This window comes from Pseudorasbora parva, chromosome 4 (assembly GCF_024679245.1).
Source record: "Pseudorasbora parva isolate DD20220531a chromosome 4, ASM2467924v1, whole genome shotgun sequence".
Taxonomy (NCBI): domain Eukaryota; kingdom Metazoa; phylum Chordata; class Actinopteri; order Cypriniformes; family Gobionidae; genus Pseudorasbora; species Pseudorasbora parva.
Genome location: NC_090175.1, coordinates 30,732,511 through 30,756,094, shown reverse-complemented (window position 1 = coordinate 30,756,094; position 23,584 = coordinate 30,732,511). Strand labels below are relative to the sequence as shown.

The 23,584-nt window shown below is 38.4% G+C and overlaps 2 protein-coding genes across 3 annotated transcripts in view; both read left to right on the top strand.

Moving 5' to 3' along the window:
• The window catches only part of LOC137073247 (vang-like protein 1), a 105,347-nt gene that overhangs the window by 62,800 nt on the left and 18,963 nt on the right, over window positions 1-23,584 (top strand). For both annotated transcript variants that reach the window (XM_067441543.1, XM_067441542.1), the window contains exons 4-5: window positions 14,600-15,031; window positions 16,276-16,451. In XM_067441543.1, the coding sequence (XP_067297644.1) occupies window positions 14,600-15,031; window positions 16,276-16,451 (608 nt within the window). The remainder of the gene's footprint in view (window positions 1-14,599; window positions 15,032-16,275; window positions 16,452-23,584) is intronic.
• Window positions 5,536-7,244, top strand: LOC137073680 (uncharacterized). The gene is made up of 3 exons (XM_067442389.1): window positions 5,536-6,222; window positions 6,342-6,500; window positions 6,868-7,244. Exons 1-3 carry the CDS (start codon window positions 5,832-5,834, stop codon window positions 7,242-7,244), a joined length of 927 nt encoding a protein of 308 aa, XP_067298490.1. The 5' UTR covers window positions 5,536-5,831.

The following is a 23,584-nucleotide window of genomic DNA, read 5'->3' as shown; positions in this document are numbered from 1 at the left end:
TCTCTAATTTATTTAATATCTTTCCAAAAATATAACAGCATTTGGCAAATTATGTTTTAATAAACTAAAAATAGGGTTAAACTCTAAAACTAATTCAAATTGTGATACAGACTTATGTCTTTGATCATTAAAACACAAAAGACTGCTATTTAAATATGAGGTCTGTGTTCTGCTTTTCTCTAAAGCCCAAAGTATACCTTATTCTTTACAAAAAGTTTAATCTGGACCAGAATGATCTGGATTTGGAAATCCCATGGTTTTCTAAAATCTGCAAAATCAGATTTGATCACCCTGATCTAGATATACACCTTTTGAGATGACCAAATCTGGATTGTTAGTGTTCTACGGAGCCCCTAAAGGGACATAGAAACTTTGCACTTGCTTGCAAAGAACTTTTGACTTGTAAATCTCATATGATTGTGCCAATGTAGTGACAGTGTTAAAAAAAAAAAAAAAATACTTTAAATATTCTATTTTTGTTTGATATTTATGGCTGTTTGGGGATTATTTTATGGCAACAAAATTTCTTTTTTACTTTACTGTAGGCTACCGAAAGGCTTAATTGGCAGCCAGATGTCTTTTTCTAATGTATTACTTTAACAGTTAAAAAATCAAGAGAAAAATAAAACAATTATTACATTATACAAATGTTGTTTTTGACCAGTAAAAACCAGTATTCCTCAAGGTTTTTGGGGACTCAACTAACTGGTAAAACAATCTTTAACTGATCCTTTGCGCGTGTGTGTGTGTGCGTGTGTGTGTGTGTGCGTGTGTGCGCGCGTGTGCGCGTGCGTGTGTGCGTGCGTGCGTGCGCACATATCACTCAGCGTTATTGACCAGGTAGAACAATTATCCCAAACCCTAAAGATAGATTCACAAATAACCTGCCTCAGCTGCTCAGTGTACCCAAACACAATAACTTAGTGAAATGATTACTAGTATAGGCACAATCTTCTCTAGTATACAGGTCCTTCTCAAAAAATTTGCATATTGTGATAGTTCATTATTTTTTTTCATAATGTAATGATAAAAATTAGACTTTCATATATTTTAGATTCATTGCACACCAACTGAAATATTTCAGGTCTTTTATTGTTTTAATACTAATGACTTTGGCATAGAGCTCATGAAAACCCCAAATTCCTATCTCAAAAAATTTGCATATCATGAAAATGTTCTCTAAACGAGCTATTAACCTAATCATCTGAATCAACTAATTAACTCTAAACACCTGCAAAAGCCACCTCCTGAGGCTTTTAAAATCTCCCAGCCTGGTTCATTACTCAAAACCGCAATCATGGGTAAGACTGCCGACCTGACTGCTGTCCAGAAGGCCATCATTGACACCCTCAAAGCGAGAGTGTAAGACACAGAAAGAAATTTCTGAATTAATAGGCTGTTCCCAGAGTGCTGTATCAAGGCACCTCAGTGGGAAGTCTGTGGGAAGGAAAAAGTGTGGCAAAAAACACTGCATAACGAGAAGAGGTGATCAGACCCTGAGGAAGATTGTGGAGAAGGACCGATTCCAGACCTTGGGGGACCTGCGGAAGCAGTGGACTGAGTCTGGAGTAGAAACATCCAGAGCCACCGTGCACAGGCGTGTGCAGGAAATGGGCTACAGGTGCTGCATTCCCCAGGTCAAGCCACTCTGGGGCTACAGAGAAGCAGCACTGGACTGTTGCTCAGTGGTTCAAAGTACTTTTTTCATGTAAAAGCAAATTTTGCATGTCATTCGGAAATCAAGGTGCCAGAGTCTGGAGGTAGACTGGAGAGAAGGAAATGCCAAAATGCCTGACGTCCAGTGTCAAGTACCCACAGTCAGTGATGGTCTGGGGTGTCATGTCAGCTGCTGGTGTTGGTCCACTGTGTTTTATCAAGGGCAGGGTCAATGCAGCTAGTTATCATGTGATTTTGGAGCACTTCATGCTTCTATCTGCTGAAAAGCTTTACGTAGATGAAGATTTAGTTTTTCAGCACAACCTGGCACCTGCTCACAGTGCCAAAACCACTGGTAAATGGTTTACTGACCATGGTATTACTGTTCTCAATTGGCCTGCCAACTCTCCTGACCTGAACCCCATAGAGAATCTGTGGGATATTGTGAAGAGAAAGTTGAGAGAAGCAAGACCCAACACTCTGGATGAGCTTAAGGCCACTATTGAAGCATCCTGGGCCCCCATAACACCTCAGCAGTGCTCCCACTTCACAGAGGGGTCTGAATTTGTCATCGTATGTGCATGTCCACTGTGAGAGACATAATCTAATTTTTTTTTTTAAAATTCAGAAATAACAATATATGATTTTTTAACTATTTATTTGTATGATACAGCTGCAAATAAGTATTTGCACCTGTTTGAGGTCGTTAGCTGCATAAAACTGTACACCTCCACAAGGCTGGAAAGGACTATGGGGAAATTACCAAGCAGCTTGGTGAAAAAAGGTCCACTGTTGGAATCATTACAAAATGGAAGAAGCTAAACATGACGGTCGATCTCCCTTGAACTGGGGCTCCATGCAAGATCTCACCTCATGGGGTCTCAATGATCCTAAGAAAGGTGAGAAATCAGCCCAGAACTACATGGGAGTATGACCACATGGGAGCTGGTCAATGACCTGAAAAGAGCTGGGACCACCGTTTCCAAGGTTACTCTTGGTAATACATTAAGACATCATGGTTTGAAATCATGCATGGCACGGAAGGTTCCCCTGCTTAAACCAGCACATGTCCAGGCCTGTCTTAATTTTGCCAATGACCATTTGGATGATCCATGAGTCATGGAAGAAATTAATGTGGTCAGATGAGACCAAAATATCCACTAAACATGTTTGGAGGAAGAAGAATGATGAGTACTATCCCAAGAACACCATCTAACCATTTATCATCAAAATCTCCTCCAAATTGCTTTGATATACAGCATTCTGTGCAGAATGTAAATGGGCTCGATATGTTTTGTTGTCTTCGCCTACTTGTCCAAATGATCTGCGCTGTTCTCTTGTGTCTCATGTAAAAAGTTGTTTCTCAAGGATGGATCAGCACCAATTGTTTGTGATCCAGCTCATAGTCTCCGGAACAATACAGCAATAATGAAAAGGATAGCACTCACTTTTTGCAGTTCATGAGAGTTGTTTTACAAATATATAATGTTTACCAGTTTATTAAAGGGGTCATATAATGCATTTTTGTACAAGTTAATATGATTCTTTAGTGTATAAATGAAAACTTTGTAATATACTTGAATTAAAAATTCTCATTAGTATTGTAAGAAAACACAAATTTTACCTGGTCAAAAACAGCTCAGTTTTCAGTAAGCCATTTCAGTGCATGTGTCTTTAATGCTAATGAGCTTTGCTCACCCCGCCCCTCTGTTCTGTGGGATGGTTCTGACACAACACACATGGAGTGTTGCCTTGACAGTTGAGGGGAAAGAATGGCGACAGGAGTCTCTGAGGACACATCTGTGCAACTGTATCAATTTGAACAGGAGTCGGACCTGTTAGTCGAATAGTAGAATAAACTTCATAAAAAAGTTTTTGCCATCATTCGGAAGAGGTCCTCTAAAACAGGTTTGTACTAATGGTGGATAAAAGCAAAATGACATAAATTATAACCGTAATTAAACAAAACGTTATCAGCTCTATCTCCATGCAGCATTTATCTCTGGCTCTTTAGCCATTATTGTCCGACTCCAGTGTTCAAACTGAACTCAGCTACTGAGAGTTACTGTTCTGACATGTTCATTCTTTGAGATGAGATTGTCCTGACTAGGGATGGCTCGATACCACAATTTTGGCTTCGGTACGGTACCACAATCTAATACCGAAATACCGATATTAAATCGATACCACAAGGTCTGATATTAGCGCGGGTTTATTACACGCGAATGAGAACAATTATGCACGTTTTGAGTTTATAAAGTGGGAAATTACCACAAATGTTTATTAGTAAATTAATTAGCAAAGCTTATCACATCAAATCAGTCATTTGAAAACTTTCTTGTGAGAAATAATTTCAGCAAAAATCTCTCAAAATTAACAAATTGCTTCTGGTTTCAAAAGACATCGCACTACACTAAAGCAATCTGCATAATCCGATTCAACATTTCACGCTCGTCTCGGGATGGAGAACGGAAATCATTTGAACACGCAAGAGATTTTATAGCATTTCGTAAGTTACAGGAGATATGAGCTCATACGACACACACACACACACACACACACACACACACACCTGTCACTTAGTCACGCTCGCACATTACACATTAAGTTTCCTTAAACAGTTAAATACACAGAATTATGTACAAATGTCCGTCTTTAGTGAGTATTCACATAAACACAGGCGGTTGTGTCTAACGCGAATGTAAATAGTGCAATAGTACGCGTGCAAATATAATGAGATCTAAATGTCATTGGTTGAAACAAACGCTGGAGATTGTGATATTCGATCTTAAGTTAGGCTATGTGTGTGCGTTGATCAGTGTTAAAAGAAAATAAATGTCTAAATGAGATGGTTTGAACTATTCACTGACCTGTCGATGTCTTAAGAAGTCTTAAAGTCAGGATAGTGACAGATGCTTCTTGGCTAGGTTTGATGGTTCTTCATCAGTTTTATAAGCAAAGTCATTACAAATGTCACTTCTACTCCTCTCTTTATTAATTCGTTTTGGGCATCTTGAGTGAGATTCAACTGATTTATCCATTTTGTCCGTCTATGTTGTTGTCACATTTGCCGGTTGTTTCGGGTCAGTTTGGGTAGAGCGCTGCCATCTAGCGGTGAACTTCGGAACAGCAGCATATACCGAAATGTGCCAAATCATGATATCGTACCGTTTTAAATAAAATATATACCGGTATTTTTCCAGTACCGGTATATCGCGCATCCCTAGTCCTGACACAAGCTTTTTAAGCCCCACCCTCTTCTGCAAAAAGGGGCCAGAAGCACTAGCTCGTTTGCATTTATAGGGATACACACATAAATGTTTTTTTCAGAGATTCATTTCACATCTTAGAGGTGCCCTCTAAGGAAACAATGTTTATAATCTTCTAAAGCCATACAAAAATGGATACGGTTGTGCACTTTATTTTGTGATCATTTGTGTAACAACCAATTGTTTTGTGCTTTGCTTTTTTTGTTTTGTCGTACTATTTAATTTCCTCTTCTCATCCACTCTTTCCCTCCCTTTTCCATGTCAGCAAACATGATTTAATCATCTCCTGTGAAGCATTGGGGTGGTAGAATCATGTTTTGGGGGAGTTTTTCTGCACATGGGATAGGGCGACTGCACTGTATTAAGGAGAGGATGACATGGGCCATGTATTGCAAGATTTTGGGGACCTCCTTTCCCCAGTTAGAGCATTGAAGATGGATAGTTCGAGGCTGAGTTTTCCAACATGACAATGACGAAGCACACAGCCAGGATAACCAAGGAGTGGCTCTGTAAGAATCATATCAAGGTTCTGGCATGGCCTAGCCAGTCTCCAGACCTAAACCCAATAGAGAATCTTTGGAGAGAGCACACACTGTTTCTCAGTGAGTACGTTTACATGGACAACAATACTCCGATATTAATCTGATTAAGACAATACTCTGATTAAGAGGCTACCATGTAGACAGCGATTTCTAATTACCTTAATCTAATTAAAGTCATAATCTAACTAACCAGAAATCGGATTAAGACATGTGGAGTATGCCTATTTTAGTCGCATTATCAGAGACCATTACAGACATGTACACACCTTAATCTAACTATTAACCTAGTGTGGGATTTTTCGCTGCATTTTGCGACAGGACACACACAGTCGGTGGTCAAACGTTTGACGGCAAACAAGAGAGCATGGCTTCAAGCAAGAAGGCACATTTTTGGTGTGAGCGGGAAACGATGTTAATGTTACGAATTCTGAACGAAATGGATATTATGAAGTGCTTTGATGGCCGTAAGAACAGGAATGGCGACATATTTAAAAGAGTCGCAGAACGAATGGGGGAGGAGAATTACGTACGTTCGGCTGAACAAGTTCGCACCCGATGGAAAATCCTAAAAAGTAGCTACTATAGGGCGAAAACACAGAATAACACCAGCGGTTCCAACCCTTCATCCTTCCCATATTTGGAAACTATGCATGACATACTCGGCCATCGACCTTTGTCTAACGTATCTGAAAATGGAGTGGACATTGGGTTTGACGGGGACATGAATGAGGCGGAACACTCGAATGCAGTTGATGGTAAGTAGGCTATGTTTGAGCTGGTTGTATTTGTTTTTCTGCTATTAATTAACTAGTATGTTACAGTAAATAATCTATACCGTATATTGCTAATTTTATGTATTTACTTTGCCACATAGAGAGTAGCACTGGAAATGATGCAACTTCTCCAGTTCTCCCGGAGGAAATGTATGAGGAAAGAGATGAAGACGCATCATCAGCTGATACGTCTGTTAACGTTAGTGGAGAGGAAAGCTTTTCAGCCACTGCACCAGACGTTGATCCACCCCGGACAAAAGGTGACATGTTTTTAATGTAAATGTAATTTCGGTTACAAGTCTAAACTTGCAAAAGCAAGGAAAGTAGTAAACTGGATTTAAATATAATACATCTATGCCTATATATTTAAGTAGGCCTATAAGACAACTCGTTGTAGGATATTACTTTTATAACAGACTTGTCCATCATGTTCAGCAGTTGTTAAATAGGCTAGATATACTCTATGCAGCACAAATTTGTCCTACATTTAAAATATGTATAATGTAAAACTTGGAAATACTTAAAATGTTTTTTTGTTTGTTTGTTTTGCCAAGACTTAGCTGGTACTACTATCAAAGCCTGTTACATCAAGTGACCTTTCTTTTTTTTATTTATGGAAATGTCTAGGTAACACTCGAAGAAAGTCTGCGAGATGCACTGTGATTTCTCAGCATCAACAGTTCATGGTGCAGATGATGAGGCAACAGAATGAATGGGTTCAAGACCAAATCCAACAATCAGAACAAAGAGAGGAGAGACTACTTAGTGCTTTAATAGAGAGCAATGCCCGCTCCACCGAGCGCATTATGTCAGTACTTGTTGAGGGATTCCGAAGCACACAGCCAATGTTTGCACCTCCTTCACTGCACCCCCCACACTTTCAAGGGTATCACGCACAGCCATCTAACTTTCATATGCATGGATCTACTGTGTCAAACACATCCACTCCGGAACATGGGTCAGAAGAAGCAAATAACTATGCCCGATCATATAGTCACCTGTGAGCAGCCTGCCATTAGGCTAGCATAAAAGCTGCTTATGCAAAATATTTTGTGAATGCCTGTATTGGTTTGAGTTTAGATATGTTTGAAATTTTTCCTACCTCTTATTTGCCTGTTACAGGGAAAAGAATGTGCCTTGTCCTTTGTTATATGAAATTGCTTAAAAAGTGAAACTACTATTTTTTTTTTGTAAAATAATATTTTATTTAAACCTTTGTTTTGTGTAAAGTATTAACACAAGTGACCAGAACTTTAAGAAGTCTTATTGTAATTTTTGTATCTTCATTTCTTTGCAGTGTTTCTGTATTTAAAGCATACAAAACCAAATGAAATTGTGTTTCTTTCTATGATGAATTTTTTTGTTACACAAAATACTTGTTTTACAAATTACAAATAAATAGTTGACATTAAAATAAAAGTATTGCATTTCTTCATAAAATACCTTGAATGCAGTTAACTTCAGAGACTACACATAACACTGTTGAACAAATACTAAGTGTGACGTTGCATATTCCTAAAAGAAAGCAAATAGACTGAAAGTTCACCACTTGTACCTAATGTATACTGTCACGAAGGGAAAAATGTGCTGCCATGTATGCCGATAATGCATCTCTCATGACATCAGCATCTGCACTGGGAGTGTGGTTCTGTGGTGCACTGTGGGGCTGAGGTAAGGCCCTCTCTGTAACAGTTGCCTCCTCCAACCAGCTTTGGGGGACCTGCTCTTTTTCTCTTTCACAAAAATTGTGCAGTGCACAACATGTTGTAATCATGCAAGGTGAGAAGGTAAAGTGAAAATCACTGCGTTTCAGGAGTACCCGCCACCTAGACTTAAGCCTCCCAAAAGCAATTTCCACCGTGGTTCTTGCTGAGCTGAGGTGAACATTGAACGACTCTTTTTCAGGTGTTAGGCCTGGAGACTGTGGGTAACACTTCATCAGCCAGTCCATGAGTGGATAAGCTGGATCTCCGAGGAGAAAGAAACGCACAGGTTTCCCCTGAATCTCCCTCACTCCCTAAATGTCATACAACAGCATACATTTATTGATATCACTAATGTGAGGAAAAAATGATACCACGAAAGAGTTCTTGTAACATTTTTACCCTGGGGAGTAGATGGGCCTTTTTGAAGAGTTGTGATTGACGCAGTACATTGGCATCATGTGCACTTCCAGGAACTTGGCAGTTGACATTCCAAAAGCTAGATTAAAAAGAAAAAAATAATTTCTTAACATTACAGAAATATAGCTGCTACTCAGTTTATTGCTCATATTAGTAGATAAGCCTACACTACAAATTAGGCTATAATATGTTATGTACGATATAAAGGTTTGAAATTGAAAGTATATACACTTTCATGAAAAGTAAGTGTGTGTATGTGTGTGTGTGTGTGTGTGTGTGTGTGTGGGGGGGGTAAAATTAGCAAAATAATCTGGCAGTGGGTCTGCAAAATCATCTTGTTTGAATTAAGGCAAATTATTTTGCTAATTTTAAGAGAATTTTTTTACTTAATTGCAAGTTATTTTTCCCCAAACCAAGACAATAACTTTTGCTTGTGTAGTTACTACTTTAAGAAATTCTATATATTTGGACAGGAAACAAGTAACAAAATAAAATAACACTAAAATCATTTTTCAGCAGATACACAAAGGCAAGATTAATGTGGACCAATACAAGTAAATAAACGTATCCTTGGCTAATTACCAATATCGTTCATCCACGACTGCTTGTAGCACATATGATGGCCACCCTTTGCGATTAACAAAGTCCCTATATCCATCCTTCGGCGGTAGTATGGGAATGTGCGTCCCGTCAACGCATCCGATTACTTGGGGAATCTTATGTTTCATTTCGAATCGGCGAGCAATTGCATTTGCGTCATCCAGACTAGGAACCTGGATGAGATTTTTTGCGTAGGATACCATTCCTTTGCAAAACATGTACACAAATTTTTGGACTGTGCATTTGTGCACGCCAAATTGATTGGCTATTACTCTGTATTCACCGCAACTACCGAGTCGATACAGGACCAGTGCAACCCGCATCTCCAAGGGCACAGGTGCACGCACAGTCACCTCATGAGGACTCATGACACCCTCCATCACGGAACACATTTTTACAAATGATCTCCGGGACATGCGAAAATTCTCTTTCCATTCGGCGTCATTAAATTCCATTAAAACAACTCTCTCCCACCAGTCCTTACTTCGTACTCTCATCCAGTACCTCCGAGTTTGTCGTGGTGGCATGAATGACATTCCGCCAACTGAAAGCACAGAGGCGGCTTGTTGCTGTAGTAGAATTTGTGTCCGCCGACGTCTATTTGCACGTATAGAATGCAGAATTAACTGCACTTGAAGCTCTCGTAAAATTAAAAATGAAACACTGAAAACTGTATGTGGTACCATTGAAAAGACGAACTGTATGCGTAAAATTCTTGAGGACGGTGTGGTATGGTGACGTAATCAATGACGTGTGCTATTAATCGAGCTATGTTCCGTAACATGTAAAACGGGAACATGAATGGAGTATTCTAAAACAAACTCATGTAAATAGCTTAATCAGATTATTGTTTTATTTAGATTAAGGTCAATAATTAGATTATTGCAGTCCATGTAAACGTACTCAGTGACAGGCAAGAAACCTGACTGATCTAGAGATCTGTGTGGGGGAGTGGGCCAAAATCCCTCCTGTGTTCAAATGTGTATTTTCTTCACTACTCACCTAAAGGATTATTAAGAACACCTGTTCAGTTTCTCATTAATGCAATTATCTAATCAACCAATCACATGGCAGTTGCTTCAATGCATTTAGGGGTGTGGTCCTGGTCAAAACAATCTCCAGAACTCCAAACTGAATGTCAGAATGGGAAAGAAAAGTGATTTAAGCAATTTTGAGCATGGCATGGTTGTTGGTGCCAGACAGCCGGTCTGAGTATTTCAAAAATGTTATTCCGTTACTTGGGATTTTCACACGCAAAGATTTCTAGGGTTTACAGAGAATGGTGTGAAAAGTGAAAAACATCCAGTATGCGGTAGTCCTGTGGGCGAAAATGCATTGTTTATGCTAGAGGTCAGAGGAGAATGGGCCGATTGATTCAAAATGAGAGAAGAGCTAATTTGACTGAAATAACCACTCGTTACAACCGAGGTATGCAGCAAAGCATTTGTGGAGCCACAACACGCACAACCTTGAGGCGGATGGGCTACAACAGCAGAAGACCCCACTGGGTACCACTCATCTCCCCTACAATGAGGAAAAAGAGGCTTCAAATTGAGCATAAAGACAGAGATAGTCAAAAGGATAGTCAAGGGCCTCCCCCAGCAGCAACCTGAACCACTAAGTGTGCACCCCCGCACCATTGGTTCAGCTGGTAGGGATCCCCTGTTGTATAGCTTTGAACAGAGAAAGCATCATCAGGACAGGGATGGTCACAGCTTCAAGAGACTCTCCTATAGTGTTGTCATGATACCAAAATTATGACTTGGATATGATACAAGACTAAAATACCTCGATACAGATACTAAATCGATACCGCGGTTTAAAAAAACAGATATGACAACAGAACTTTTTATTCATTGTTTTATTTTTTTTACTAAAAATTCACTTGGCCAGCATGTTCCTGCCCTGGTTTTTGTCCATTGCCTCCTCTTATAATAATAACTACATGCCAGTGTGAACATCCTTACAGAGATCACATTATCAATCATGTTATCATTCACTAACCTTTCACTTCTGAACAGGTTGGGATGACCAACAATTTTTCATGATACGAGCAATTTAATATTTTTTTAATGTAATTTTATAATTACATTAATTTTATAATTACAAACTGTTTGTTAAGAATATTGCCAAGATTATTCTGGTGGTGGTTTTTAAAGTGGTAAATGCATTGGTGAACTTTAAAGACACTTTAAAGACTTCTAACTGTGTACAGTATGCAAATGAGTTCCACAGGGAAAGGAATGGTGGGCCACACTGTGTGCCCCCTTTAATGCCAGCAGCCAATTGTAACACTGGAATGGAGAAGCGCCAAATTGCATTCTCCTCCTCATCGGAAAGGGATAAAGGTACCATTTCAACAGACACTCCTTTGTTCTGAGTCTCCCCTCGAGAGAGAGAGACAGTTCACCAAGTTCTGAGTCTGTCCTGCAAGGATGAGACAACAGATACACCGTAACATTCTGAGCCTCTGGTTTAATCAGCGAGACAACAAAAGATCTGAGGATCTGAGTCTACAGCTGGTGAGGCAGCAGCAGATGCAACCACATTCTAAGCCTCCAACCTGCGAGGAAAGAGACATTAACAAACACTACGTTCTGAGTTTTAGTCAAGTGAGACAACTACAGCACGTCCTGAGTCTCCATGCCAGAGAGACCAAAGCGGATTGACAAAGTCTTGAGTGTCTAGCCCAGAGAGGCAAAAGACACACAGATACATTTGCAACAAGGTTAAGCTCAGGAGAGCAAACCTTCACCTCAAGGTTCCTTCATCTGCATGTTTCCAGCTCCTTTTCTCAATGCATTGTCTCCCAGCACAACCAGTATTCACCACCATTGGACTGCTTACTCGACCATGTGAAACGTAAATATCACTTACCGCCAGTAACTAAACCTCTTTCCAGAGACCATCCATTGTTGTATATTATCAATATATGACTTTCTAATTTACATTAGAGGTAATACGACTGATGCTAGTTAATAACAAATCATCTTTTGTTTACTTGTTTGCTGAATAATAAGGTTATTCACCTTAGTTTCAGAGAAACAACAGTTTATCTTTCCATAAGATAATGCAACTCTTCCATAGCCACACTCAACTTAATCACATGTATTGTATGCATTTTATGCACTTAATTCATTTACCATTCCTTATATTCATTTAGTAATTGTGTTAGTTATTGTTGTTTATCTTTTGTTAATTTATTTATTTACAATTGTGTCTTCCTTGTGCTGATAACACAGAAACGGCTCTACAAGTTAGAATTCGTACAAATCTTACAGATAAATCTGCTGACCAACTCTCCCCACTTTACATTCATTCTAAATGATTGAACAGCCTCCTATTTGGAGTGTCCTCGTACAGCCAAAGTAAAAGACCTTGACAAGTCTCCCAAACTAAGAGGTGGTCATCTGATGTATTTATAACCATATTTTAAAGGGGTCGTAAAACACATTCTTTAGATGGCTTGATTGTGTTTGCAGGGTGCACTGTAACATGTGTTCATGCTTCGTTTTAAAAAAATGTTTGCATATATTTTACATTTATTCTACACTGCTATATCTCTCCTTGTAAAAACAGTCTGATTGTTTCCTGGTTCTATGAAGCCAGTCCCTCAAAAATACGCAATGGGCTCCGATTGGTTAGCTGGCCCAGCTGTGTTGTGATTCGCTAACCGCCTAGCGCACTCCAGCCTACTCTTCTCCAGAGCAATAAAAAATTGACTCACCCCCCTTATTTAATATTCTAAGAGGAGGGTTTTATAAAAAATATTGGAGCTGCTGATGTCAGCAAGTCTAAAGGAAAAGGCTACAGTTTCCAACCGGCTGTTTGCTGTAGTTCTTAGAAATTGATTTCTTTAAAAGCAAAGATCTCCCTTTGCTTTAAACTTTGAGCGTTGTAACTTTGCAGATGTTGTTTATGCTCAAACAGCAACATTACACACTAGCTAAAGTTAGAAAAGTTAAATCATGTTTTACCACCCCTTCAAGTGACAGGTGATCCAAAAATCACACGTCAGCGGTGACGTGAGTACCAATCACTACCTTACTTAGCATCCTTGGATTGACGAAAGTAAAATCACTACATAGCCTTTTACGGAGATTTCAGATATTTCAACAAATGTGAAGAGATAACACCAACCCCTGCCAGGACTTCAGATGATGCCAACTCTAAATTAACATTATTGCTTTAATGATTTGTGTTATCTTAGAACTGTACATTTCTGACATGGACTATTACTTGAACACAGTCACATCTGATAGCAGATTACTCTAAATTGTATACATTGTAATGTATAAATATGTATTTTCTGTAAAGCTGCTTTGAAACCATATGTATTGTGAAAAGCATTATATAAATAAATGTGAAATCAGTGGGTTGAAATGCAATGTTCTAAGCCCATGCGACTAAATGCCATTACTTCATTACTGGGAATCCACTATGGAACATATTTATTCAATTATTATTTATGAGTTTTGTTCTCTCTTCCCTCTTTCTGTTTTCTCTGTATGCATGTTTGGGCTGTTGAATAAAAATGTTTTTATAAATATTCCTCACAAAAATAATACAATAAATATGACAAAAACAGTCAGCTTAAGTATTATTTTATAAAAAAAATATATATAAAAAAAAAAAAAAATATATATATATATATATATATATATATATATATATATATATATATATATATATATATATATATATATATATTATTGCATTAAATAGTTAATATATTATACACTAGAGTTGTGTGGGGTCTGTCCATTTAAATTACCCTCTTCCACTTGACATTATGCACTTCAATATCCACAAGGAAGATTCCCCCTTGGGGAAGTGCAAGTGAGATGGAATGAACCCTCGGTTTACCTTGAAAAACTGCAATGTTCATTGTGAAGGAATTGGAACAGATTCATGCTTCGTTTCATTTCGGTGCTAAAGAAATAGTGACACTCAATAAGAATCTTTAACTGGCATGGAAGAATTCCAATCAGTACCTCTTAAAATACTAGTAATAGTATTGTTAAAGGATTAGTTTACCTCAAAATGATTTACTCACCCCAATGATGCCCATGTCTTTGTCTTAATGAATTTTTTCCTATCTTTAGTGGGGGAAAAAAGGGTTTTTTTGTTGGGGGGGGGGGGGGGGGGGGGGTATTCATCACAATGGACTTGTGCTGGTCTGCAATGAGCCAGGCATTACGTAACGCATGTTGAAAAGGTCACGCTGAACGTGGGCAGCTGTACTGCCCCATTGTTTACAAAGCAAACGTTCAAAGGCTTTTTTAACAAAACAGGTCAAACAATGATAAATGAAACCTATGTAATTAAACATGCAATAAAATTTGAACGATCCTCCTTCACACTTTTAAACAATGGGGCGGGACTTTCAACAGGAAGATTTTTTTCCAAAAATGTAATTTCAATAACAATTTCCATGACATGCAATTGTGGGTATTTACTTTCATAAACTTTGGACCAAAGGTTCCCAAAGTTGAAGAAAGATTATCATATAATATTAATCTCTCTAGCTCTTATCAGTCATATCCCAATAGTTACATCTCCAAATGCAAATGAAGCTAAACTATTGACTAGAGTCTAATATCTCTCTCCCTCCCCCTATTCCCTCTTTTTTCCAGGATGATAACTGGGGTGAGACTACAACAGCTGTCACTGGCACCTCAGAACACTCTCTATCCCAGGAGGACATTGTTCGTATCAGCAAAGACCTCGACGACAGCGTGGGCTTAGACTGCAAACGTTATCTAAGTGTCACTCTTTCTGTCATCCTGGGACTGGTGGTCTTTCTGACTCCACTTGCCTTCCTTATCCTGCCTCACCTCCTCTGGCCTGATAGACTGAGAGCCTGTGGAACAGCCTGTGAAGGTCTCTTTATATCCGTGGCATTTAAACTGCTGATTTTGTTGTTGGCAGTATGGGCTTTATTCTTCAGGCCACCCCGGACTAGCTTGCCAAGAATCTTCGTCTTTCAAGCCCTACTGACCACATTGGTGCTACTGTTTGTACTTTCATATTGGCTGTTCTATGGAATACGCATCCTGGACTCACAGGTGAGAGGTTAAAAGTGTGATCCGTTGGGTCGCATTGCTTTCTCAACATATTTGAACTGCTCCAGAGTCCTTATGCAGAGACAATGATTGCCATGTTCATATATGCCTAAAAGAATGAATGAAAGAATTAAATATTTATATAACACATTTCCTGTATTGCTGTACACTCATGATATGCACGTGCTTTACAATCATGTTATTGATCTCTCCTCAACTTCCACCAGTGTGTAGCATCTATCTGGATGATGCAACAGTGTCAGTGCACTCACCGCACACCAGCTTTAGGTGGAGAGGAGATAGAGGGATAGCGCCAATTCAGTTAATGGGCAGTATTAAGAGGCTATGATTTATAATAATAATAAAATAATAATAATTAGTTACATTTCTATAGCGCTTTTCTAGACACTCAAAGCGCTTTACATATAGAAGGGGGGAATCTCCTCAATAAGGACACCATGCTTATACACCTACTCTTTAACGACAAGTACCATGGGATTTTTAATGACCACAGAGAGTAAGGACCTCGGTTTGAACATCTCATCCAAAGGACGGTGCTTGTTACAGTATAGTGTCCTCATCATTATACTGGGGCATTATAGGATGAGCAACCCTTGCTGGACTCACTAATACCACTTCCAACAGCAACCTAATTTCCCCATGAATATCTCCCATCCAGGTACTGACCAGGCCTAACCCTGCTTAGCTTCAGTGGGCAACCAGTATTGGGCTACAGGGTAATATGGCTGTTAAACCAAACTAAAGTTTCTAAGCAAACACTCCAAACAAGCCAGGTACAAAAAAAAATCCTAAGCTTCCTTTGTGCTAAAATTCTTGTGCTGCTACTTAAACAAAGAACAAGTTGAGTTGCAGCTTTTGCTTTGTCGCATCCAATGTGAGAAAATATGACAGGTCATATCAGTGGGTAATGAAGGGAGACCACTGTTTTATTTCCCTCAATATATTAACTTAGCTGAAAAGATGCCGCTTTACATCCCAAGCAGAAGACTTCACATTCAAGAGAACCTTACTGAATTCAAGAAGTTGTAGTATTATATTAATTACAATGTTTCAAATAAATCCAATAGGATTTTGCAAACAGTGTAATGTCTTTATGTGGGTGCATATAGGGGGGGAGCTTGAAAATATTTATTTCTGCAAAATGTGGTCCCCCGGCAGAAAACATTTGGGAACGACTGCTCTAGTGTATGTAACATGCACTGACTCTGTCTATCTGTCTGTCCCAGGATGAGGACTACCAGGGGATTGTGCAGTATGCTGTTTCACTAGTGGATGCTCTTCTCTTTATCCACTACCTGGCCATCGTGCTGCTGGAGCTCAGACAGTTACAGCCTTTCTTCTCTCTGTGTGTTACACGCTCCATGGATGGCGAGACCAAACACTATAATTTGGGTCAACTCAGGTAAGAAAATTGTCAAGTGCTGGTAGATTTATGTGATATATATATATATATATATATATATATATATATATATATATATAATGTGTGTGTGTGTATGTTAAATCCACATTCAATACCATTCAACATTCAACATGTTGGATGTTGGAGAGATTGCGACTGCATTATCTGTATCATAGCAACAATCTGTGGTTATGAGCGAATCAAGCTTTAACAGACAAGCAGTGTACACTGAGTTTTAGACTGTAGTTTTTCTCTTTCTTTTATGCTGTCCATTAAGGGCTAGAATATTTTAGAAAAATAATAAAAAATAGAAAAAAATTGAACTTGTATGTAATTCTTTCTTCTGTGGCGCACAAATGATGATGTTTCAAAATTGTCTCAGTTTTGTTTGTCATACAGTGAAAGTCAATGGGGTTTAAGGGGCCACTGAAGTGCCTTGAAACGCACAGCATTATTCAGTGTGTTGATGTAATTTTCCCTGAAACAACTCCAGCTGTTAGCAGCTCCTCCCCTTTTTTAAAACCGCCAGTAGCGTTTTGTTAATACCACAGTTTGACTAGAGCCTTTCTGTTTGGTAAAGCCACAGATTCCTTCGAATCTCTAACCATTTATCATCAAAATCTCCTCCAAATTGCTTTGATATACAGCATTCTGTGCAGAATGTAAATGGACTCGATATGTTTTGTTGTCTTCGCCTCAGGGCTGGACTGGGGCTAAAATTCGGCTCTGGCATACCCAGCGCATCCGGCCCATGAGTTCCCCGTGAATGTTTTTGCTGGGGTTGGGGCCTTAAATTGGAGTATATAAATAAAACTAGGACAAGGACAAATAATGATAGATATTATCACATTTGCTGCAAATGCAGATAAACTTTTTTTGTCACACAGAATTGCCCTTGGCAGTAAAGCACTGATGATTTTGAGCTAGGATGCAGTTAAGTAAATTTACTGCTTTTAAATGCTGTCATCATTTACTCACTCTCGTGTCATTCCAAACCTGTATGACTTCTGTGAAACACAAAATAAGATGTTTTGAAGAATGTTGGCAACCAAGCCATTTTGGTTAGGCTACCATTTGAATATTGCATGAACAAAAAAACACACTCAAATTATTTTATTTTATGCTACACAGAAATAAATTCATTTAGGTTTGGAATGACATGAGAGTGAGTAAATGATCACATTTTTGGGTTGAACAATCATATTTTTCAAGAGTTAGCACATCATTTAAGTAAGACACTGATATATATCTTTCATGAGGCTATTCAATTTCATTAAATCTATTTAAAAAAAAAAGTTAATAAAACTTTTAAAAAGAAAAAAAAGCTTTGTCCTTAATTCATGGGATCCAGACTTTAAAACTGTGTTATAGACTGTAGTTTAACTGTAGGCCTGTTTCATTTAAATGTAAGATCATGGCAGTCACAGGGTAAAAAACATAGACTGTAAAAACCTAGCTTCTCATTATATGGCTATATGGTTTCTAAAACTAAAACATATATAATAAACTATTATATTTGTAAGTTAAAAAATGTAAACACCTGTAGAAAATATGAAAACAGACTCTATAAAAGTGATTTATATTCTGCAATATTAATTTAAGTAATATAGCAACATTTTTAATAAATGTTTCTTCCAAAACACCACATTTCTTCGCTGTTAGCTGCCATGTAAATTGTGGTTCTGCTAAAGTGAAACGTTTGTGTGTGTTGCCGTTTTCCACTTTACCTCGTCATGAACACATGCTCGCGGCTGTTTTCAGCTGATTCAAAAGAGAACCTGTAATGTTCCCATAGGCTATCATACGATAGTATAGAACAAAATTCGGAGTCACAGTGCCGTATAGAGCAGCATTTAAACGCATCGTACGTTCGTCAGCGGCTGTGCTGTGCGGATATTCACCTTTGCAGTTCCATGCGCTCAAATACTAATAAATAAATAAATAGAAAAAAAGCGCCTAATATGGAGGGGAGGTCTCTCTCGCTTCGGCTTGTCAATTCAGAAGACAAACCAATGGGCCGCTGTCGCTGCATTTTGTCAGTGGTACAACATTTTTTTTTTTGAAAACTGTTTTTGAAAAAAAACATTACCCGCCCCAAAGTGCGTCGGCCCACCGGGCAAATGCCCGGTATGCCAGATTACCAGTCCAGCCCTGCTTCGCCTACTTGTCCATATGACCTGCGCTGTGCTCTTTTGTCTCATGTAAAAAGTTGTTACTCAAGGATGGATCAGCACCAATTGTTTGTGATCCAGCTCATAGTCTCCGGAACAATACAGCAATAATGAAAAGGATAGCACTCACTTTATTGCAGTTCATGAGAGTTGTTTTACAAATATATAAAGTTTACCAGTTTATTAAAGGGGTCATATAATGAATTTTTGTACAAGTTAATATGATTCTTTAGTGTATAAATGAAACCTTTGTAATATACTTGAATTAAAAATTCTCATTAGTATTGTAAGAAAACACAAATTTTACCTGGTCAAAAACAGCTCAGTTTTCAGTAAGCCATTTCAGTGCATGTGTCTTTAATGCTAATGAGCTTTGCTCACCCCGCCCCTCTGTTCTGTGGGATGGTTCTGACACATAGTGATGGGAAGTTCGGTTCTTTTCCGCGAACCGGTTCTTTCGGACAGTTCGCTTCAATGATCCGGTTAAAAAAACCGGATCACCGGTTCTTTTACGTCTTTACGTAATGACGTCATTTCTATCATCCCGGCGGATGAAAATACTTTCAAACACATCCATATAAAGTATTTGTAATCAAAACTTAGTATAGTAATAATTATAATTGACATCATCATCATCTTGGAAACATTTTTTCATTTATGTTTTGCAACTGCACTAAATACAGTTCACCAAATCGAACTGAATCGATTGTTACAACATCTACTTCAAGATATTAGTTTTATTTCTAGTTTGAGAGACTGTCACTGTCGTGCAAACACTGATGTTTTACACGGATTAAATAAACATACATTGACATAATAGGCCTACTTACACAAATCCTCATTGTTCACCCGGGCTCATGTATTATCACCATCAGCTGTCCCAGTCCGAGAGAAACAGTTCGGTTACGACGCTATCACGCATGCTCAGTATCTCAGCTCACCGGTTCTCAGAATCGAACATGTCCGAAAGATCGAACGTGTCCGATAGAAACGGTTCTCGATTCTGTACCGGTGATCCGTTGCAACCGGTCGATCTGACTCGAGAACCGCTGTATCAGTGTGTGTGTGTGTGTGTGTGTGTGTGTGTGTGTGTGTGTGTGCAGAGGTGGGTAGTAACGAATTACATTTACTTCGTTACATTTACTTGAGTACATTTTTTGGGTAACTTGTACTTTTAGAGTATATTTAAAAATGGGTACTTTTACTTTTACTCAAGTACATTTCTTGTGAAAAAACTGTACTTTTACTTAGTTACATTCGGTGGCGTTCCTCCGCTACTGTCAATGGTGATAATTAATTATATATTTTAAAATAAGTTATGACTTGTTCGGAAGTCTCGCGAAACGTTGGAGAGGCTGCTTCGCGAGAGGTGGATACGCATCACCCGCATAAAATTAGCGCGCGTTTAGTCAGAAGATGATGGCCGAAGCAGAGGGAGATGTGTGTGAGCTACGGGAGATCATCCGTACGTGGCCTCATGTTCAGCCTGTTTTCAGTCCAAGACGTCAAAAAGAACAGTTTCATAATTTAATGCATGCTGTGTGCACCAGTATGAACTGACATCTCAGCATACAACAATTCCAGCTCCAACCTGAGAGAGCAGTGGTAAGTGTAACAATGATGCCTATATTTGAACACTGTTAATGGTAATTTGGTAACTATGGGCACTTTTCCTTTATTGTAATACTATTTCACACACTGTCCGAGTGTTTTCCTCATATGCGCTCTTGTGCAAGCATTGACAAATCGTTTGAATCCTCCGAACACACGTCCACAAACAAACGTTCACATCTGCACATTTACATATCTTTTTTTTTCTCATAAAACGAGCAACCTCATTGGCAAAATGTACCTGTGACAATGTTTTTGCAAACCACAAAATACGTACCAATACACACTGCAGGAATTCCAACAGAAATGAACACTATAGGTAGAAAAACTGCATTTTTTGTTAGTCTATGGTTTGTAAAACATTTTGAATTTTGCGTCACAGCTCCATGTTCTGCTTTTCTGATTCACCAGACTTGCTCGATAGCTCAGCTGATACAGATTTGTATTTGCAATGCGAAAAGCTTGAGAACGAACCCCATGTAGAACGAGTCATGATAAGAGCTCAAAGACGAGTTCTAAACACAAGCTAAAAATACATGGACACAATTTTATTGTTGTCACATGTGCTTTTGTTAACACTTTCGGGTAGGTTTAGTGTGGGTGTAGGCTAGGTTAAAAACACAACGTAACAAAACATGTCAGATTCACGCAAATCTGTTCTGGAAAAAAATAAGCTTTTAGCGCCACCCAGTGGACATTTCACTTTGAAACTGTCGCAATATGTACGTATTGGTACATATTTTGTGGTTTGCAAAAACGTTGCCACAGGTACTGATGAGATCAGGCTAAAAACGAAACAAATTGAATAGCCTAATGTGACATCTTGCATTTATACACATATCCGGACAGACAACAGTCTGCAGTGTATACATACGTTTAAAAATGGGACTGTATTTTTAAGAATGCATATACTTATAAAAATATAAGAACAAAGTATGTTTTAAAAAGAGCTGTGGTTAGCCCAGCACACCATTAATTTACACTGTTTAACCATTAAACACACACACACACACACACACACACACACACACACACACACATATATATATATATATATATATATATATATATATATATATATATATATATATATTTGGAGGTGTGTGAAAGCTCTCTAAGTAGTCTGAAATTCAGGGTTTTTGGATCTTATCAATCAGATCGAAAGTAACTAGTAACTAAGTTCTTGAGTAGTTTTTTCATCTAATACTTTTTTACTCTTACTCAAGTAACTATTACGATTGTTACTTTTACTTTTACTTGAGTAAATATTTCCGTAAGTACTTGTACTTTTACTTGAGTAAAGATTTTGGCTACTCTACCCACCTCTGTGTGTGTGTGTGTGTGTGTGTGTGTGTGTGTGTGTGTGTGTGTGTGTGTGTGTGTGTGTGTGTGTGTGTGTGTGTGTGTGTGTGTGTGTGTGTTGAGCACAGGGTGCTGAGCTGCGAACTGCTGCAAGCTGAATAGTCTATATCAAACCTACTGTTTTGATTACATCTATTTTAAAATCTTTATCGACTTAGAAATTAAATAAGATAAAAGCTGTTCCTGAAAATATCATGCATTATTGATAAAACAAATAAATGTTTAATTTGACCGTTTTACAATCTATTGTTTCCAAAACTTTAAAATAATACAGTGACAGCTTTGTTATAATGTTTCCAGACGTGATTAGTTTTAAATACACTTAACCTGCATTTCGTTCCTCTGAACAAATAACACGCATGCGCAGCTCATCGGCTCATCGGTTCTAAGTATCGAACGTGTCCGACAGAAACGGTTTTGATTCTGTACTGCTGATCCAAGGATCCGACAACCGGTACGTTCGGTTACACGCGCATGCTCAGTATCAGCTGCTCGTGAGTTCATCAGATCTCTCAGCAAAACATGTCTCACTTCAGCTAACGATTGGAGTTACAACATCTACTTCAAGATATTCGTTTTATTTTTTAGTTTGAGAGACTGTCACTGATGGCAGAAAGTTAATATCTACAGTATTTGTGGGATCAGCCCTGATTTGAGACGCGAACCGTTTAGAACGATTCAGTTCGATTTGGTGAACTGGTTCGACCGGTTCACTATAAAGATCCGGTTAAAAAGAACGATTCGTTCGCGAACCGGACATCACTACTGACACAACACACATGGAGTGTTGCCTTGACAATTGAGGGGAAAGAATGGCGACAGGAGTCTCTGAGGACACATCTGTGCAACTGTATCAATTTGAACAGGAGTCGGACCCAGAACAAGATGACAGCCCCAACGAAATTCGACAATTAAGGCTCGAAAAGTATGTTTCTAAATGGTTAGCGTAATGTCACTTTGATCTATTTTGTTCTGGTAGGGTAACATGTTACAGCTAATGCCAGTAAAAGCTTTTTTTCTGTAAACGTAGGCTTGTCAGTGATGCTTAACATAATCTATGCAGTGTAAAAACTGTTACAACACAATTTTTTTACAGTAACAGACACCGTTATAAACCATCTACTCAAACGGCTTGATTTGAGACAAGGGAAAACATATAAGGAGATTTTTTTTTAAAACACTGGATGGATTTTTATCATTATAGGATAGTTGTGTACAGGCACTGCCAACACATTTCATGCAATCAACTTGTAAAAGTGAATGTACCATTATATGACCCATTCAAGCACCCCCTGAAAAGTTTTGTATATATTGTTTACTGTTAGTTGTAACAAGTGTTTTTGTGTAATTCACTGTGTATACTGATCGTAATACGTGGGGGAGAGAGTGTTTATGGACAATAATTTAATGCACACTTCTTGTAACTTACTGTGTTTTATTTAGCTCTTACATTGATTTTGTGTGAAGTAGAATAAACTTCATAAAAATCATCAGTAAAGTTTTTGCCATCATTCGGAAGAGCTCCTCTAAAACAGGTTTGTACTAATGGTGGATAAAAGCAAAATGACATAAATTATAACCGTAATTGAACAAAACGTTATCAGCTCTATCTCCATGCAGCATTTATCTCTGGCTCTTTAGCCATTATTGTCCGACTCCAGTGTTCAAATTGAACTCAGCTACTGAGAGTTACTGTTCTGACATTGTCATTCTTTTTTTTTTCATTCTTCACATGAGATTGTCCTGACACAAGCTTTTTAAGCCCCATCCTCTTCTTAAAAGGGGCCAGAAGCACTAGCTCGTTTGCATTTATAGGGATACACACATAAATGTTTTTTCAGAGATTCATTTCACATCTTGTAAAAAAAGGGCATAATAGGTGCCCTCTAAGGAAACAATGTTTATAATCTTCTAAAGCCATACAAACATGGATACAGTTGTGCATTTTATTTTGTGATCATTTGTGTAACAACCAGTTGCTTTGTGCTT

Excerpts from the sequence above, each read along its gene's own strand:
- LOC137073680 (XM_067442389.1), top strand. The coding sequence starts at position 5,832 with ATGGCTTCAAGCAAGAAGGCACATTTTTGGTGTGAGCGGGAAACGATG. Across the intron at positions 6,223-6,341 it reads ACACTCGAATGCAGTTGATG|AGAGTAGCACTGGAAATGAT; the intron begins GTAAGTAGGCTA and ends TTTGCCACATAG. Across the intron at positions 6,501-6,867 it reads TGATCCACCCCGGACAAAAG|GTAACACTCGAAGAAAGTCT; the intron begins GTGACATGTTTT and ends GGAAATGTCTAG.